We start from the raw sequence: 20,410 nt of genomic DNA, 5'->3' as shown, positions 1-20,410 counted from the left end.
CAAATTACGACACCACCTACTCTTTTCACGCGAATTAAGGCCATTTTATGTTCTTTTCCGAATGTACTCCTGACCAAAAAGCGCTTCTGGTAGCAAGAGTATTAGGTTTTTGTTAATCTTGCCTTTTACGTGCTTGTAATTAAATTTCAATAGAATCTTTCATCGCGTAAGACATATTTATTTATATCTAACCGAGAAGTGAAATACCAGTTTTTATAGATGTAGCTCATTTTTTTAAAAAATATAACGACACAAACACGTACTTTTTAATTCTAACAGAGGAGCCATTTTCAAACTTTCATAGATATAGTTTTAATAATGTTTTTATGTTGAAATAATTTCATAAAATTTTTCATCGTCTATTTCACTCCCTCAGCGAGCGGAATTTCCGGAAACAATGAAACACGTATTTTTTAATTTCTAATCGAGTAGTCTAAAACCAATTTTCATAGCTATAGCTTTAAAAATACTTTATTAGTTGTTTAATAATTATTTATTTTGAAAAAACTTTCATTCACTATTTCACCTCCATGGGTGTTAAATTCCCAAAAATACTGAAACAAGCGTTTCTTTATTTCTGATCGAGAAACCAAATACCAATTTTCGTAAGTCTAGTTTAAAAATTGCCTCAATAGCCACATTTTTCAGAAAACCTTTCATCTCCTATTTCACCCCATTAGGAGTGGAATTTAAAAAAATCCCTTCTAAACGACGCCTGCAGTATAAGATCGGCACCCTCTGCAAGTTTCAAGTTTCTGTCCTAAGTGGTTTGGGCCAAGCGATGATGAGTCAGTGAGTCGGAACATTTCATTCTGTATATAGAAATAATATTGCAAATATATGAGGGTCATTTCAGAAGTTCTGCACATTGTAAGACAGGATTGAAGAAAATAATTTATTTTACATAATACCATTACAAACCTTCAATATAATCTCCATTATTGTTTAAGACAACCTCCAAACGCTTTGGCAACCTCTTGTATTCCGGATAGGGCATCTTCATTGCTGAGTTATCTGATTACTCAGGCCACCTCTCTGAAAGCTTCATCAATTGTATCAAAACGTTTTCCACTTATTTTTCCTTCAATTTGGGAAACAAATCAGGTTGGCTCATAAGAATTTCCCATTCGCACACTGGTAGGCAATATGCGGTCTTGCATTATCGTACAAAATGAAGGACCAGCTGTAGCCACGACAGGCCTTCTCTGATGAATTTTCGGGCGCAAAACATTTTGCAGAAATAGCTTGTAGTAGGCGCCTGTTACAGGCGTCCTCCGGAGCGCTCTATTTGTGCCTAAGACTCCATTCTTGTAGTACGCAAAGATCATCTTCAGTTCCACCTTTGATTGTTAGAGGCGAAACTTTCCGGGTGTGGCTCAGAATCTCGCATCCAGGTTTCATCAGTTCTTTTCAGAAATTGTTCTCCTTCTCCTCGATAACGTTGAAGCAATTATTCTCCGATTGTTCTGCGACCTGCTTTCTGCTCTCAGATCATGCGGAACCCATCTGGCAACAACTTTTCTCATCTTTAACTTTTCAGTTATGAATCTGTAAACTGAAGTGACAGACATTCTGGTGTCATACACAATTTCCTCACATATTTTTCGTCGATCGTCTCTCAAAATGTCATTAACAAAAACCTGAGAGCTGTAATTGATGATCCTCCACTTCTTGGGTTGTCCTCAGCGGTACCTAACCATCACGCAATAAGGAAGGCTACCGCGATGCAGTGCTACGATCCACTACACTATTCCCAAACATCTCTCTCAAAGCCTTGTAAATTTCCGTTGGAGTGTTTCCATGAAGGGATTTGATTTTGATGTAGGAACGCTGGTCACAACGTGTAATCCGACCTGACTTGCGTCAGGCTTCCATATTAAAACTAAATTATCCACGATACAGCACTCTAACCAGCAAACGCATATACGACCATCAAGCCTAAAGTCTTTCTCACAACTTACATGAATTTCAACTTGATTATGCTATCGTAACGGTCAAGCAGGAGCCGTGTGCTGGACTTTTGAAATAACCGTTGTATGTACAAAAGAAGCAGAATTCTTATGAAGATCAAAACTTACACGCTCAAGGAAATGAACTGTTTTTACGTCGTTAAAAATAAGAAATAAAATGATCTAAGAAAAAGACGAAAGGAAAGGAATGACCTATTCATTTCTGAAAACAATTTTTAATTTTTTATTGGAAAGCAGCTAAGTACTGCTTTCCTGCAAGGTGGTACGGTAAGAATGACAAATGGTTAGCGGCCAGTCACTCTGTCGAACAGTCTTACATGACTCATGAATGAAGATATCGTGTAAAGTAAGTTAACCCTATTATTTGAAGAGGTTCTTTGGCTAACAGACTGAAGACATTCTGACTACAGATATTCTAATATAACGTTCCCTGAACGACGGAAATTAGCAGGACCTTCACTGAATCTTACTTCGTTAGATGCTTTCCGTTGCGAATGAATGAAACGCACGACTACAGGAAGAAAGCAATCATCAGAGACGGAGTAGCTGCTCACACAGCTATAAAATACACCAAGATTTCCACAGAAGGGCTAAAAGAGATTTTGTGAGGAGATGTAAATGTGTATTAAGGCAGTGAAGAGATTTTTGAAAATTTAATTCGTGGTGTTGTAATTTACTCATATGTCTTAGTAATAATAAATATTCCTGCGCACAATCGTTTCTGACAGAATAGTTTGAACAAAATTCTAGTCATAATAAAAATAGGACTCAAGTTTGAACGAACTATTGCGCTCAAATTATACCGTATATAATTGAAGCTGTTCTTACACACATTCAAAGGGCTTGACCCTGCAGCCGGGTATCCGTTTCGTTAAGGTCGTAAGAAACAGGGATCTCAGACGGTCGCAGAGTATTCGATTCTGATCCGATATAAACTGTCTGAAATAAAGTTAAGCACCGATGACGAGTTCCGACAGTGAAAAAGAGCACGTAAGCTGAGGGGTTATGCGACTGTATTATGAATACAAAGTTTTATAAGAAAAATGTATTTGGACTGCAGTAGAAGGTTCAATACGAGTACTATATTATATTCTCTCAGGTTAAACGTGAAATTTCGTGGTTCAAAGGGGAATTGCACAGTTGCATTCCTAGAAACTCGTCCACAGCAGTTAGGGATGTCACTCAATAAACTGCAGATTGTAAACATGAAATGTAGGAAGGGGCAGGAAAGGAAAAGAATTGGTGAGAAATCGTGAAGGTTAGCTGCACAGGGCATTCTGGTAATGCAATGCCGAAAGTAGAAAATTTGTGACGGACTGGGACACGAAACCCGATTTACTGCTTCTCACGAGGAAATGCCTTAACCAATTCGGCACTCCGGACAATTAATCGGACGTTGCAATGCAACGTCTCTCGTCCATTAAACTCTCTACTCTCAAATTCTGATTCCGGTAGGAGTTCGGACCATATTTGTGCATCCGCACTGAAACAAACGTCGAGAGGCGTTACCCTGTTTCTCAGAAATGTGTATACCTGAGTGGTGTCTGTTCTGTCGGACATGTACAACAGAACAGACACCATTCTGAAGTATAATCTGCAGTTGATTGTGGGTTAGTGTTAATGAACAACGTACTATTCCGCATGTTCTGTCGAAGGCAGACTGACGACTCTGCGCCTTCCCTAAGGATATCTGCTATTTGTGTGGACGATCTAATGTTGTAGACTGGATGTATCAGGATGCCGTCTCACAAACAGTGAAGTACGTAAACATTGGACATCTGCGATCTACTAGTGGGTCGTCACTCTCCCGGAATAATTAAAGACGTTCGATGAACTCATGGGTAGTGACTGTAGGGGGCGTAGTACCGCGGTCATCGCCATGTGTCGCTCTAAAACACGTGTGAAATAAGCTCACTGACTGACACGTTGGTCTCCTCTGACACTGTACAACAACTCTATAAGCCTTGATCAAATTTGAAATACTAGGTGGTACTGACTGAACAACGTTCTACTTGAAGAAGACGTCAATTTTCAAGAGTCTTGTTTCAACAACCAAAGGAGGTCGACTACGTTGTGTCAATACCATCTCTAAGGTTTTGTTCCGGCAAATCAAAGAGATTTTCAGCGGAGATCAAATATTGTCACCTGATGGATTATTCTAGATGTGGGATGACTTCTGAACGAAGTCAGTCATAGAGCGACCGACACGAGAACTGCTAATTTTAAATTTGGACTGGTATAATTACGATCGTGTTCATTTTGACGTGAGTTTTCATTTCTAGGAGTCACTATTTGGGTCCCTGTTTGATTGAAGTACTATGTGAAGAGTCTACCTTGAGCAAAACACAATTTCTTATTTTCCTCTTTTCACTCATTCAGCCAGAATACTGGAAACTGGATGGCAGAACTATTGAATCCATCGAAAGCAATGAAAATGTATTCTGACAATGTAGTATATAGAATTTTGACAACTTAGGAACCACTACCACCACGGATAACAACTGTACTGTAGAAGATAGATAATGACACGAAATATAAAATGGCAGTAAAACTCAATAAAGAGATACCCACTAATGACACTATAGGATCGAAATATGTGTGTGTGATGAGAGCAAAACAAGAAATTGTGTTTTGCTCAAGGCCGAATCTTCAAAATGTATATGTTGCAATCATGTTCACACGTTCATTAATTCTAATTTGCTATAGTTGTTCTAATTCATAGTATCTATCCCTTTAAGCACAGCTTTCGTTTCAATGTAATTATAACGTATCCAGAACATTATGATGTATCATGCAATACGAGAGAAAGCAACGTGACTTGACGTGACGGTGCTAGAGAGAGAGACAAAGATATTCTTTATTACTCTGTGGCGGTTAGCGCTCAGATAATCATTCTCAGCGTAGGAAGTTTTTGTTCCTGTTAAGAAGTAGGTAATTCATTATGAGGTTTCATTCTTGTGAAGTAGAAACCGACGCCATTGCGAGATTTTGAAGGAAATTGTATTACATATCTGTATATAAGCCAGTGAACAGATAATTCATGTTACGAGATGAATTTCATTGACACAAAAGACAATAAAAGATTGTTCATTTCAAGAAGGCACGTGTTTATTACACAACTGACGTATACTTCAATTATGCTCTGATGAAAAATATTATTTTAAAGGTAGGAAAACATTTTATTAACTTTGTAATTACACTCTGGATACGAAAAAAACACAGAAGTTACACAAAAGCAAAGAATAAGGATATTGACAGCAGAGTCATAGAGCAGCACATAAACAGACCTCAAGGAATTTTTTTTCTTCTCTTTTAACACTTCCTCCAAAAGAAAAAAAATTATGAAATTATTGCTTTGCCTCTTGCATGCCAATTTCTGAACATAGAAAATTAAATTGAACTCGTTCAAGGGGTTTCGTCAAAATATCTGCCAACTGAATGTGTCCATCAGTGTGTTCCAAGAAAATCTCACCATTCAGATAGCTTTCACGAACATAGAAATGTCGGACCTCTATATGTTTAGAACGTCGATGATATTCTGGATTTTTTGCTAACTTCAACGCACTAGCATTGTCAATGTAAAGAACTGGAGGCTGCCCCGACATTTCCACTAATTCTGATAGCAGACGACGTAACCAAACTAACTCTTTCACTCCTTCACTAGCTGCAATTATTTCCGCCTCGGTTGTGGATGTGGCCACTACTTTCTGCAACTGACTTGTCCATGACACTGCACCACCTGAATACTTTGCAAGAATTCCAGTTGTTGAGCGCCATGTCCGGTTATCACCTGCGAAATCTGCGTCAGCGTAAATCTTTAACTCTTCTTTTTTATTATATCCAGTTCCAAAATTTAAGGTCCCTTTCAAATACCGGAAAATGCGCTTTACTCTATTCCAGTCTTCAGTGGTTGGTTTCTCCATAGCTCGAGCAGCTTTATTGACTGCAAAAGCGATGTCTGGACGAGTTACGGTTGAAAGGAACATGAGACAACCAATTGCTTCGCGGTAGGGTACAGATGACGAAACTTCTTCGTTTTGATTATTGTCCTCACGTCTAATAGGAGTTGAGACTGTATTGCATTCTGCCAATCGAAATCTTTGCAGAATTTCTTGTGTGTATTTCTCTTGACTTATCATTATTGCTCCATCTTCATATTGCTTTATTTTTATGCCAAGAAAATTGTCATGACTGCCAGTTGTTATTTCGAATTCATGTTGTAAAACATCCATAAAAACAGCAATTTCTTTCTTGATACTGCCGACAATCAGGCCATCATCAACGTAGACTGCCACATAAAGGCTATTTCCATTTTGTCTACGATAAAATAGGCATGGATCTGCATCACTGTTTAAAAAACCAGCTTTCTTCATGAACTCAACAAAACGTTAGTTCCAGCATCGTGTTGCTTGCTTCAACGCATGAAGACTCTTTTTTAAGAAACACACTCGACCTGTACCATCTTCGAAACCTTCTGGTTGTTCCGTATACACTTCATCTTCAAGTATTCCATTCAAAAAAGCTGTCTTTACATCGAATTGTTCTAGCAGCATTTTCTTTGAAGCAGCTGCAGCCAACAGAGTTCGTATGGTGTCATAAAGTGCCACAGGACTAAAGGCGTCGTCATAATCAATTCCTGCTTTCCGAATACAGCCTTTTGCAACCAATCTGGCTTTAAAGCGAGTACCTCCATTGATTGCGACCTTTCCCCGTAAAACCCAGCAGTTTTGCAACACTTTGGCATTCTTCGGACAGTCAACCAGCACCCAGGTATTGTTCTTCTTTAGTGATTGAATTTCTTCACTGACAGCTCGCATCCATTCTTCCTTCTCATTTGACTGCAATATTTCTGAAAAACAGTTTGGAACTTTGTATTCAAGTGCATCACCTTCTGTTGCCATACAAAATTCACCACTTTCCATCCAGGTTGGTTTTATTCGCTGTCTTTTATTCTTCTGTTTCTCTTCATTAGAAGATTCAGCAGCTTCTGCTCTTAGAAATTCTGTTAATTCTTTATTTTCATCAGATTCACTCGACTCTTGACTTTCTCTAGAATCGAGAGTGCCAATTTTTTCTTGAGTTTGACTTCTTCCAGAAGTGTACAGACTAGGAGATTTACATTGGTCATCTTTAGGTGAATTTGGATCATTAAATTCTTCCCGAGGGACTTCAAATTCAACATGATCACTATGTAAATCACAAACAATTTCTGGCTTAAATTTCACATCGTGACTCAACACCACTTTTCTTTTATTGCTGTCACGAGTGTTCTGTGGACACTCTGCTGCCCAGTGACCTAATTGTTTGCGTATATTACACAGAAGCTTCTGTTTTAATTGTGACTTCGTCATCTTTACTTGCTGATTACTTGTTTGCCGTTTTCTTGTTTTATAAACGACAAAAGTGCACTTCCATTAATATCTTGTTCACGCAGTTCAATAGTACAGAGTTTTTCAATTAATAAATTCAAGCTTTGTTTTTCTGTCGGTATCGTATCCCAGAGATCCTTAAAATTGTCGTTGTCTTTTCCCAGTGTAGACAAAATTCGACCATTTAAGATTCTTTCAGATAGTGTATTTTCTTCATGTTTTGCTAATTCATCGTTCAGGACCACAAATAACTTTTGCAGTTTGGCCACATGTGCACTAATATCTTCCGTTTCATCACGTTTAACACCGAAAAATGTTTCAATCAACATATTCAAACGCTGAGTACTGCTACGTTCAAATCGGGCGCGTAATTTGTCCCAGATTTCTTTAGCATTCTTGCACGTTAAGACGAGTTCTGCAACAGGTTTACTTAGCGCACTTGGTATAAGACTTGCTGCCTTTGCGTCGTCCTTGTGCCATTCCACATACTCTTCTTTTTGTGCACTTGTCGTATCTTGCGGCAACTCTACACGTTCACGCGTACCGTTAATAATACATTCTAGTCCATATGAATGCAGCACCACAGAAATATGCCATTTCCATTTGGCCCAGTCGTCAGGTCCTTCAAGCTTATCAATGCTGACCTTATAACCGCCGCTAGCAGTCATGTTTCTTTATTTTAATTAAACTATGTTGTTTGCCTTTACACGTGTAGTGGGCCCATAACCTGATGAAAAATATTATTTTAAAGGCAAGAAAACATTTTATTAACTTTATAATTACACCCTGGATAAGAAAAAAAACACATTTACTGAAAAAAAAACCACAGCAGAAGTTACACAAAAGCAAAGAATAAGGATATAGACAGCAGAGTCATGGAGCAGCACATAAACATAGACATCAAGGAATTTTTTTCTTCTCTTTTAACATGCTCTATTAATGAATACCAGCTCGAGAACATTTCCGACAGGAGCGTTCAGTTCTAATTAAATAGTTTGATGCTTGCTTCGGAAAAGGAGTAATTTTACGGATCAGTTAAATCCACCACTGTTGGACACTTCTAAGAACTGAAAGCAAATCTGATTGCTATGCAACATAGCCCAGACGAATATTTCTCCGCAACTTTAACACTTTCAGCTTCAGTACAGCGTCTGAAGCAGCTGGAGCAGATCGCTACAACAACCGAAGCGTCTAGTGTGAAAGCAGTTTCGCACATCGCCCTGTACCAAACCAACGGTGTAAGTATTCAACACAACAGAGCACATACAGTCAGTCATACATATAAAGACAAACTCAAGGTGGTATGGGAAACATACAGAGAGAGACATTCACTCAATACAAGTGTTCATCAGTGAGACTTCATGACATCACAGAAACTCTTCCACCCTGTACCACTGCTGGCTCGTACAGTTCTTCCGGAACGAATTCTTAGGTCTACAGCTCACATGACACAAGGGGTACTTCACGCACAACCAGCAACTCGGTAAATGGGACGGAATAAGGAACTCTCAGCCTTCTGCGATCCACCGTTCGTGCGTCTTTGCCCACCATGACAGTCACTTTGTGAACACCACTAACAAAGGATCTCTTGCGTGCAGTAGTGATGCGAACGTGCGTTTGAGGCGACTCCATCTGGGGTGCGCGTTCGCAGATGGGCCTGGAAGGATGGCCGTTGATCACCGGGATCAATTCCTACCAACAATGACGCCACTTTTTTATTTTGTCAAGACCCGAGAAACTTCGGCTGTAATGGCACCTCACGGTTATCCTTCTACCGCAGTTCCGTACAGACTCAGACGTCTACCACTACTGATAAACCTATGCGACATAAAATTCAATTACAGAATCTATCACGACCTGCCAAGAATGCTATTTTGTACGCCAGATTTAAATGACCCGCTTTTACCATTTCATTACATCGCACTTATGGCCTATATCACACGAAGTGGAAGGCGGACGGTCCCCTGAACTACATCCACGGACAAGCTGAATGCGACTGTACACTCCTCACTTTACCTCATTCTGTAAGCGTCTGACGTTGCTATTAATTTTAACACTCCAGAGGATTATTTTTTTTTCATGTAAGCTTACGTTGCTCCCTTTCGGTCCTGTTATTCTTTCATAGTGTTTCTTCATGGTAATTATAAACTGAAGTTCATCAACGAAGTGCAATGAGACAAGGTCTGCCACTGGGCAAAAAAAGTAGAGTGGGATAATATATGTATGAAATTCTACTATGCTGTGTCTCTTACCAGCGACTTGCAGGTTGAAGAGTACCCAGTCATCAGCAGTTGCGCCAGCAAGACTGTCGATCCACACTGCCTTGTCAGACAGCCACAGTCTGGTGGACGTGGAGAAGTCGGCTTCCGATCTTGAGGTGTACGTCACGGGTATAGTCCACAGTGTCTGGTCTTGAGGGTTAGGCGGCAGCAGCCACCGGTTCTGTTAGCACCACGAAAAACATTTATGTCGTTGGCGTTTTATAAGAGGCGTTCAAAACGAAACGAGCAGGAGGCATAATTACAGAAACGAGTACCTGTATGTTAGAAGTATTGACCCTGGCTGTTAAGACACTTGTCCCACTGTGACACAAGGTGATGAATGAGTGTCTTATAAAATTCCCGGTGCTGTGATGTTAACCAGTTCCGCACGTAAATCTCGACGTCGTCGTCCGAAGTGAATTGTTTGCCCCTATGCTGATGTTCTTCTTTGACCAAAGATGCCCCCTTTCTGATTCACTGCCTGCAACACGGGTCAACAGTGAATGCCCAGCGTTACTCGTAAACCTTGATCAACCTTCGCCAAGCGATCAAATCAAAACGACCGGGCAACTTACCCGTGGGGTCATTCTACTCCACGACAATGCAAAGCCTCATACGGCCAACACAGTCTCGGCACTCCTGCAGAAATTCAAATGGGAGGTTCTCGGCCACCCTCCGTACAGTCCGGACCTCTCTCCCTGTGGTTACGCCATTTTTGGTCCCCTTAAAAAGGCTCTGAGGGGCAAACGATTCACCTCGGACGACGACGACCAGCTGTACGTGCGGAACTGTTTAACATCGCAGCCCCGGGAATTTTATGAGATAGCCTTGTGTCACAGTGGGACAAATGTCTCAACAGCCAGGATCAATACTTCTAGCATGGTTTCTGTAATTATGCCTCCGGCTCGTTTCTTTTTGAACGCCCCTTATATTTTTGTAGCCAGTGAGTCATGAAATATGGTGATCAGAAAACAAAATCATTAAGTGATTACTATATTCTTAATGCAGGAAATACAAATGAGTCTCCGTTCATAGTGGAAATTTTGTGAATAAAACAGTCTAGATTGCTTAATACATTCCTTCATTTATAACGTCGTTTCGTCTACTGCTATCATCAGATCAAAAACTTACAACTTGTAAAACGACGTTGTGTTGATATGAAAAATAAACTCCTGCCTAAGTGGGGCGTCAACAGATCGGTAATATTAAGTGATGTATATAGTTTTATTCACAAGAAAGATGATTATATTCGCCAGTGCGTGGTGATGGGCTTAGCAAGCGGGTTAAAAGTGACGTTAAGATACACTTAACGATACTATGTTTACCTGTTATTTGTTGGGAGAGGTCTGAGAATAAAGTAGAAGTAGGTCCAGACGCTATGGTTGTGACCAAGGTTTCATAAGTTTTTTTTTTTGGCTTTGGAGGTATGTCTAACTGGAGGTTCCTTACCATCAATTTTCATTAGTAATTTGAAAGATAGTGCTGTTTGACTGTAAAACAATTAGGAGATGCCAGAACAAGTTCAAGAAACATGAAAACAACAAAAAATAAATAAATAAAAATAAAAATGAACGAAGAATAGAAGAAAGTTTAATTGAAAAATACTTGTACAACTGAAGAAAAGTCTCTTCTACAGTTCAATAAGTTGGTGTTAGTCAATTAGAAAGGAACTTTTAATCTTTAAATTGCCACATTATGGCAAACAAAATTAAAACGTTGAGTATAATCCAAGATTGGTATATTTGCGCTTGGAAAAGTATAGAAGTCGCAGAATTGTAAGAAAAAAATCAGAACAAGTAAGATACATTGGTGTGCAAAACGTAACGGACAAAAGTAATTTTCGTATGATGTGTTACAGGAAATTAACATACCTGGATGGACGATACAAAGAAAGCATTTCTACAATATAAAGCAGAAAGTATTCAAAGACGATAATTACTTTGAAGTCACTGCGATTTATGATGATCTGGGGAACATTACGAAAGGCAGAACATGGTCCCTAATAGAGTGTGTGATCTCCACGGTCGGCGCCATTACATCTCTCCACACCATAAAACTTGGGCCACCAAAACGATCTTGTTCGACAACGTTTCTTGGTGAGAAGTGGGGACCCTCATATGGAGAGAGGTGGGAACCCTCATCATGTGGTGAGAGATGGGAACCCTCATGTGGTGAGAGATGGGAACCCTCGAATGATGAGAGGTAAGAACATAAATGCACCCAGCTACATTGTCAAACATGGTTGTATTAGTGATCCAGGTGTTATGGTATGAAGTGGCATAATGCTGCATGACCGATTGACCTCCAAATCTTTGAACACGGCGTACTCATGGGTCAATGTCATTGTGACCTGCTCTCCTTGCCCTTATGCGTTTATCAGCGGTGCAATCGGCCCTGACATCAGTTTCGTGGCTGACAATGAGCGACAGCACCGAACAGCGCAGCTTGGAACGTGAGCATATTCAGCGCATACGCTGGCCTGCCCGTTCTCCCGACATAAATCCACAGAGCGTGTGCAGGATGCCTTGGAGAGATGCATTGAAGTTCGTCCACATGAACCAACGACCATCCAGCAGCTATTAAGCGCGCTGGTGGAGGAAAAGACCGCCCTACCACGAGAATTCATTACTAACCTTATGCCCAGCGTGGGAGCACGTTGCAGACCATATATTGCCATCCATGGTGATCACAAACCCTATTAAGAACCGTGTCAGCTTTCAAATGTTCGAATGTGTGTGAAATCCTAAGGGACCAAACTGCTGAGGTCATCGATCTCTAGACTTACACACTATTTAAAACTAAGTTACGCTAATTGCCCGAGGGAGGACTCGAACCTCCGCCGGGAGGGGCCGCGCAGTCTGTGACATGGCGCCTCTAGCCATGCGGCCACTCCGCGCGGCTGTCCCGCTTTGGTAAACAATCATAAATCGCGGTGACTTCAGTGAAATTATTATCTTACAATAAAAGTGTCATTCCTGTTCGTCATATTTCGAATTTCCTTCCTTACATTCTTTATCATACTGTAGCGGCCCTTTCTATATACGGTTCAAGTTTCATCGAGATGTGTTACTTCAGGGTAACACATCATGCGAAAGCTAATTTCTTCCTTAAGTTTTGCACACCAGTGCAGAATATTAACCTTCATTGTGTCAGGTATTTACAGACGAGAAGAGCTTAATACGGTGTCTGGAAACCGAAAACGCAGGAAACAGAACGGAAAATTAAGAGTATTATTTAACTTTTCTCGTCTTAGGTGTACTGGAAATTAAGGTGGTTTTTCGCCAGAAGCGTTCCGATTTACCGGAAAAGTAACGTTACCGATGAGTGTAAGGGTTTAGATTGAAATTAGAAAACTGTTGCTTCACCCTGTCGTGTTTTCTACAAGTTATTTATTACATTTACTCTTCCGATTCACAAGTTTTCGACTTCAGTCACTGCTAAGAACGGATGGAAAAAATCTGCTGTCATCGTAACATGTGAAACGAAAAAGTAATCTCTGTAGCTTTTAGAAAACATCACTGAGTAAGGTAACGCTATTTTTAGCTCTATAATTAATGGGTACTGTACGCCAACGTTAGAAGATGCTCAGTACTTTGGTTATCAGGTGCTGCGAAAGATGATTACTCAAATAAACAGTTGGAAAATTTGTAACAGAAAACAAAATAAAAGGAGAGAATTTGTGCAGGTAAACAGACTACCTGTGTTCTTACGTGACAATACATTGTCCGTTGCTTAGTAAATTATTTCACAATTTTTTCCAAGCTTTGTGCTTAATCCCAATTAGTAGGCATCATTACTGAGTGTATACAAATTTCAGACTGATTCCATCAAATCCTCATCAATTTGCGAATTTTCGACTACCAGAATATGTGACATGGACGTATCTTTTGAGCCGTATCTTTTGGCTGAATTGACTTACAAGCTAGCGTTCATTACACCGCTAAGGGACCATAGGCCTTACTATGTGACATAAATTTCAGCTTCACACGTCTACACATTATGAGAAAAAGGGGTCTCAACAGAAAGACGGACAGAGAGACAGTGCTATAACAAATAACAAAAATATTTTTTTTTCGCGTGATACAATTCGAAATTAACGATTTTCGTATTTTTTCCTTAAGCTGTTCTGTGAAACCTTGCTTCTTGCCCTATGTCATTATTCCAGCTCAACGGGAGGTACCCTGTTGCTTTTGATGAGTGAGTTTGCGAGTAACAAATTACGTTATCTAAATAGCTATATCTGTGACTGCGTTGACCTAGGAGCTTAAGTTTTTACATCGCCAAGGCGCCGTGGAGCTTATTATGCGACATAAATTTCTACTTGATAATCCACATTTTTGAGAAGGTGGCTTTAACAGTCGGATTGACAGACAGAGGGACAAACAACAAAGTGATCCTTATGAGGGTTACATATTTACCGAGTGAACTACAAAACCCTTAAAATCGGTTTTGACAGGTGTTACCCAGTGAATGCTAAGTTAAATGTGAAGTTGTCGGATTAGTGCTGCCATGACTGCCACTTCAGAGAAATCCCAACTGACGCCAATGTGCGGAATGTGGCTCTTTGCTGACCAAACAATCAGATGTCAACTTTTTGAAATTTGTGTATGGAAATCTACATCTGAAGTATCTGTATTAGATTTTTCCCTGTTGTATATTATATAAAGATGTATTTTACTGTTGATAGTTCATTCCAAAGTGATCTTATTCTTGTTACCTTCTTCACTAACTATTGCCCTTCATTATAATCAACATCAAAGCTGAAATAGCTGAAAAACTGCATCGCCCACCACGAACAAATTATCTGAGGTGAGTGATTATCGTGAAAGAAAATAACTACCGTCATTTGGCTTGAAGTTATGATACCAATAGAGAAAAAGAGAAACACTAAAAAACGTGAAGAGCACCGGACCATCAGTCTAATTTCTCATGCAGCTAAAATCTTGCTGAGAGTGTTGAATAGAAGGTTATATGGCAAGCTGGATAGAGGGATTGCAGAGGAGCAGTTCGGATTTAGAAGAGGAAAAGGAACAAGAGATGCTATTCGCCTGTTAAAAACTACAGGGGAAAGATATATGGAAAAGGGTAGAGAAATCTTTGCTGTTTTTATAGATTTAGAAAAGGCTTTTGACAGAGTTCAGTGGAACAAGCTGATGGATATTCTGAGGAGGAAAGGAGTGGATTGGAAAGAGAGACGACTGATACAAAATCTATATTTACACCAGAAAGTAAGGATAAGGAATGGAAATGAAATGTCAGAAGGAAGCAGCATTGGACGAGGTGTTAGACAAGGTAATTGCCTTTCCCCACTGTTGTTAACGTATACCTTGAAGAGATTATTGCGAAAAGCTTAGATGGGAAAAGAGAAATATGTATTGGTGGAAAGAGAATAGAATGTATAAGATTTGGTGATGACATGGTATTAGTGACAGAAAGTGAGCGGACAGTGAATAACGTGCTCAAAGATCTGAAGGAAGCTTGTGTGGAATATGGGATTCAAATAAACACAGCAAAAACGAAGAGTATGGTCATCAGTACAAGACGCAGACTATCCAATATTAAAATAGGACAATCTACCATTAGCCAAGTAAGTGAATTTAAATATCTTGGAAGCACAATAACTGAAGACTTGAGATGTCACCAGGAGGTGAAAACTCGAATTGCCATAGCGAAGGAGGCATTCAACAGAAAGAGGAGACTTTTATGTGGCAAATTAGATAAAGGACTAAGGAAAAGGCTTGGCAAATGTTTTGTCTGGAGTGTGGCACTATGTGGGGCAGAAACATGGACGCTGAGACGAGAGGATGAAAAAAGTATTTGAGATGTGGATGTGGAGGAGAATGGAGAGAATAAACTGAATGGAGAGAATGAATGATGAAAGAGTATTGGAAAGGGCTGGCGAGAGAAGATGTCTGCAGAAGGTTGTAAGAGAAAGGAAAAAGAACTGGTTGGGACATTCCCTGAGAAGGGAATGCTTGCTAGTAGACGCTTTGGAAGGATTGGTTTGTGGGAGAAGACTGAGAGGAAGAAGGAGATACAAGATAATAGACGACATAAAGGGAAGAGGAAATTATGCAGACCTGAAGAGGATGGCAGAAGACTGGACACCCTGGAGAACTACCATGTGAAAACCTGCCTTTTGGCAGAACACTGATGATGGTGATGATGATTTCGCTTGAGCCGTAGTTGAAGAGAAGGTTGTTGGCTTCCGATGTAAAGGTGTCTGCGGGCATGTGGTGCGCTGGCGTTAGTGTTTCGCCCGTCTGACAGACAATGTTTGCGGGACCCTGAAATTGCTGACGTCCTCACAGCCAGAGAAGCCTGATGCAAGTACTGTACCATTGGCGAAGGATGACCATAGGAGCTCTTTGTGGCTCGCTGCTCTGTGACCACAGCGACAACACACTGGAATGGACGGTGTAATACGGTGCTACCTGGCGATGACCAAAGTAGACGAGGGCATGCGCGCCTTCCCCCTCCCCTCCAGCCCCTTCCCCACCGATGATGGCGAGCGACCAGCGACAATCTAGGGCTGCTGGATAATAACGCACAGTGGCTGAGTAAAAAGCCGGCGCAGGCTCAAACTCACGACCCGCCATGGAGGTACCTGACAACAGCAGGTAATCTCCCAAGTGATCCAGGGCAGCGGAGAAATCAGGGTGACTACATGCAGGCCTCTGTTCAGGAGGGAGACTGGACGTATTGGCGGCAATGTCTGTGGATGGTGCAGTTATCTACTGTTTAGTCAGCTCCTCCAGAAGCCCTGTTGGAGCTGTAAGATTTCAGAGGGGCTGGCTGGTGCCTTCCACTTTTTCAGCGTCTCTCAATACACGTTATTACACGATGGCGATTGGACTTCAGGCTGCTGAAAGCTTCCGTCGCTGTGTCATCGTTCTGTTGGTCGTTCCAGGAACATTTCGTGACCATGGCAAAGCAGTAGCATGACGGTGTGTAGGCTTAGATGCTTTCTGATCGGCCTATTACCAAGAAAGGGGCGTTACACAGAAGATTGGAACGGTTTGGTGAAGGAAGAGGGCGGGGAGAGGAAAATGAAAAGGTCAGAATTCAAGGTCAAGATCAAAGATCAGATTTGATCTAAAGTTGCCATTTCATTGCTAAACTTGAACTACGAGACCGAGGGAGGACTCGAACCTCCGCCGGTATCAGCCGCACAGTCCATGACTGCAGCGCCTAGACCGCTCGGCTAACCCCACGCGGCGATAACATGATAGAAAAATATTTTTTTCGTGTTATATAATTAAGAGTTTTCGGATTTTTTCCCTTTGCTTGTAGTATAAAACCTTACTTCTTGCCAAAATTCAAGAACTTAGGTCAACTGGAAGTACCCAATAGGTTTTGATGAGAGAGCTTTACGAATATCAAAATATGTGGCACAAACGGCCGTATCTTTTGGTTGCATCTACTTGGAAGCTTAAAGCTTTTACACCACCAAGCGACTCTGGACCTCAGTATGTCACATAAGCTTCAGCTAGATACGTTTATCCGTTTCTGAAAAAAGGAGATCTTAACAGACGGACAGAAAGACGAATAAGAAACAAAAAATTCATTTTCGTGTGATATAGTTACAAATTAACAATTTTTGTATTTCTTACCTCACGGCTACTGTTAGCCTTTTCTTCTTGGCAAATTTTGTGATTCTAGGTCAACGGGAAGTACCCTATAAGTTTTGATGAGTGAATTTACGAGTATCAAAATATGTGACATAAATTGCCGTATTTTTTGCTTGCCTTGACGGGGAAGCTCACACTTTTTTACATGGCCTAGGGAACGTAAACCTTAGCATGTGACAAAGTTCAACTTGACACGCCCACTCGTTCCTGAGCAAAAGGGCTCTTAGCAATCGGACAGACAGACAGACATATAGACAGACAACGAGGTGATCCTATAAGGGTTCCGTTTTTATAAATTTAGGTACGTAACCCTAATAACCCAGACAACGGGGTGCACACCTACAAAAAGGGCAGCAACCAGGAAAATACTATCTTGTGTTCAGATGGCCACAGTGCCACTTCAACAAGGTGTATCTCGAATTACAGGATGGAGGTCCAATCAAATTAGTGCGCTGCTGTAATTTTTACCCATAATCCGGTAAAGCTTTCCAAGTTCTCTTTCTTTTGCATACATTTCTTCACTACTCTTTAGGGTAGGGAGTACGACTCCCTATACAGCCCAGTTCTTTCAAGGGAAATCAGGCTAGCTGGTAGAGGGGCAAAAGGGATCTTAATTAACAACATTTTGGAGGGTATTTCATGGTTCACCAAATGCCTTAATAACCAAGGGAAACTTCCTGAAAACAATGGTCAGCACAGACCGAGGGGGAGCGAAGGGGAAGGGAAATTGGAGCTACTTTCTATTATTACTGGAACTTTATCTCCAGTTGAAAATGTGGTATGTGATGGTGTAGTGTATGTCTGAATTCTTGTTTACGTGTATAAGGGTGTCACGTACACAATGTGCTCGACATGTGGACCGTGCCTTCCCACCACGTGAGCTCTGAAAGCTATTCTAATGTTTTTTATCCGTTTACTACAGTGCTTACAGCAACAAGTTGAGATATGGTACATAACACAGCCTCGGTTCCTCTTAGCCAGTAACTGGCCGCGCGGGATTGGCCTAGCGGTTTAAGGCGCTGCAGTCAGGATTGTGCCGCTTTGTGACACGTTTTCGATTATCGCGAGCTGCTTGCGATCCTTTGGCTCAGGGCAACGGCTCCGCTTTCTGGCGAGGTCGTGGAGAAAAGCTGGAGTGGCTTCTAGGCGAGTCTAATGCGAGCACCGAATGGGGAGATTCCCTGGGGGGGAATAAACTGACGGCTGGAGGCGGCTATTGAGTGCTGGCCAGACTGTAATTGTACTGTGCGCAAAAAGTGGTGAGATTGTTTCTGATGGTACCTTCTGAACAACATTTGTTTTCATCTGTCCTGGATATTTCCAGGTTCGATTAGGTTGTGATAGCTCTACCCATTGGTGTTCATTTTGTAATACTAGCAGTGCGTTTTGACAGTTCGTTTCATATAAATTCTTAACTGTAGATTGGTTTTCTAGCGTGTTCCCTCTTCTCAGATATTGCCCTTGGATTTGTCTGAAAGGCACTGAGTTTGTTTCGAACTTTTTGATGTTGTCTGTAACGCAGCTTTCGGTCAATCCTAGCAGGAAGCGTCACTCTGGACTGGTTACTGTGATTACAAACGCAGTAAGATATGCAGTGGGGCCACTGTGATGATATGTGTGGCTCAATCAGGATTTGAAAGACTGTTAAGCCGCACATGTTGGTTAACGTATCAAAAGTATCTTAAACTGTTGACTGACATGGATGTTTCAGTTTTACCTCCGAGCTGGATTCAAAATGGTTCAAATAGCTCTGAGCACTATGGGACTTAACATCTGAGGTCATCAGTCACCTAGAACTTAGAACTACTTAAACCTAACTAACCTAAGGAGATCACACACATCCATGCCCGGGGCAGGATTCGAACCTGAGACCGTAGGGGTCGCGCGATTGCAGACTTAAGCGCCTAGATCCGCTCGGCCACACCGGCCGGCCTCCGAGCTGGGAGTGACCTTCAAAAATATTGCCTATATAACATGCCTGAGAGGATGGTGGGTTTGGGACTGTAAAGTTATACAGTGAAGAGCCAAAGAAACTGGTACACGTGCCTAATATCGTGTAGGGCCCCAGCGAGCATGCAGAAGTGTCGCAACACGACATGGCATGGATTCGACTAACGTGTGAAGTAGTGCTGGAGGTAACTGACACCATGAATCCTGCAGGGCTGTCCGCAAATCCGTTAGAGTACGAGGGGTTCGATATCTCTTCTGAACAGCACGTCGCACGTAATACCAGATATACTCAATAATGTTCATGTCTGGGGAGTTCGGTGGGCAGCGGAACTGTTTAAACTCTTGGAGCCACACAGTAGCAATTGTGGTCATGTGGGGTGTCTCATTGTCCTGCTGGAATTTCCCGATGGACATGAATGGATGCAGGTGATTGAACAGGACGCATACGTACGTGTCACCTGTCAGGGTCGTATCTAGACGTATCAGGGGTCTCATATCACCCCAACTGCACACGCCCCACTTCATTACAGAGCTGCAACAGTTCTCTGATGATATGCAAGATCCATGAAATCATGAGGTTGTCTCCATACCCGTACACGTTCATCAGCTCGATACAATATGAAACGAAACTTGTCCGATCAGGCAACATGTTTCCAGTCTTCAACAGTCCAACGTTGGTGTTGACGGTCCAGGGGTGGGGTAAAGTTTTGTGTCGTGCAGTCATCAAGGGTACGCTAGTGGGTCTTCGGCTCCGAAAGCGCATATCGATAATGTTTCGTCAAGTGGTTCGCGCGCTGACACCTGTAGATGGCCCAGCATTGATATCTGCAGCAATTTGCGGATGGGTTTCACTTCCGTCAGGTTGATCGATTCTCTTCAGTCGTCGTTGGTTCCGATCTTGCAGGATCTTTTTCCTCCGCAGCGATGCTGGAGATTTGATGTTTTACTGGGTTCCTGATATTCACGGTACACTCGTGAAAAGGTCGTACGGGAAAATCCCCACTTCATCGCTACGTCGGAGATGCCCGAACTCGTACGGGACTTGGTAGATTAATCTGCCACGAGTAATGAGTATGATGGGCAAACATCTATTAGGCGCACTACGAATGTAGTGTTGTGGACATGTTGGGAATGTGGATCTCACGGGGAGCGTACAAGGGATAAGTCCCAGCAGACGCACTATCCTCTGTGCCCGCGGTGGCTCAGATGGTTGGAGTGTCTGCCATGTA

General features: G+C 41.6%; 1 protein-coding gene across 1 annotated transcript in view; it reads right to left on the bottom strand.

Annotated features, from left to right (window-relative positions):
* Window positions 1-20,410, bottom strand: part of LOC124606886 (aminopeptidase N-like) — a 160,568-nt gene that overhangs the window by 66,652 nt on the left and 73,506 nt on the right. Inside the window, exon 11 of the mRNA XM_047138983.1 lies at window positions 9,592-9,781. Within this exon, the coding sequence (XP_046994939.1) occupies window positions 9,592-9,781 (190 nt within the window). The remainder of the gene's footprint in view (window positions 1-9,591; window positions 9,782-20,410) is intronic.

This window comes from Schistocerca americana, chromosome 3, assembly GCF_021461395.2.
Source record: "Schistocerca americana isolate TAMUIC-IGC-003095 chromosome 3, iqSchAmer2.1, whole genome shotgun sequence".
Classification (NCBI taxonomy): Eukaryota; Metazoa; Arthropoda; class Insecta; order Orthoptera; family Acrididae; genus Schistocerca; species Schistocerca americana.
Note: the sequence above shows the minus strand (reverse complement) of the source record. Positions and strands in the feature narration are given on the sequence as shown.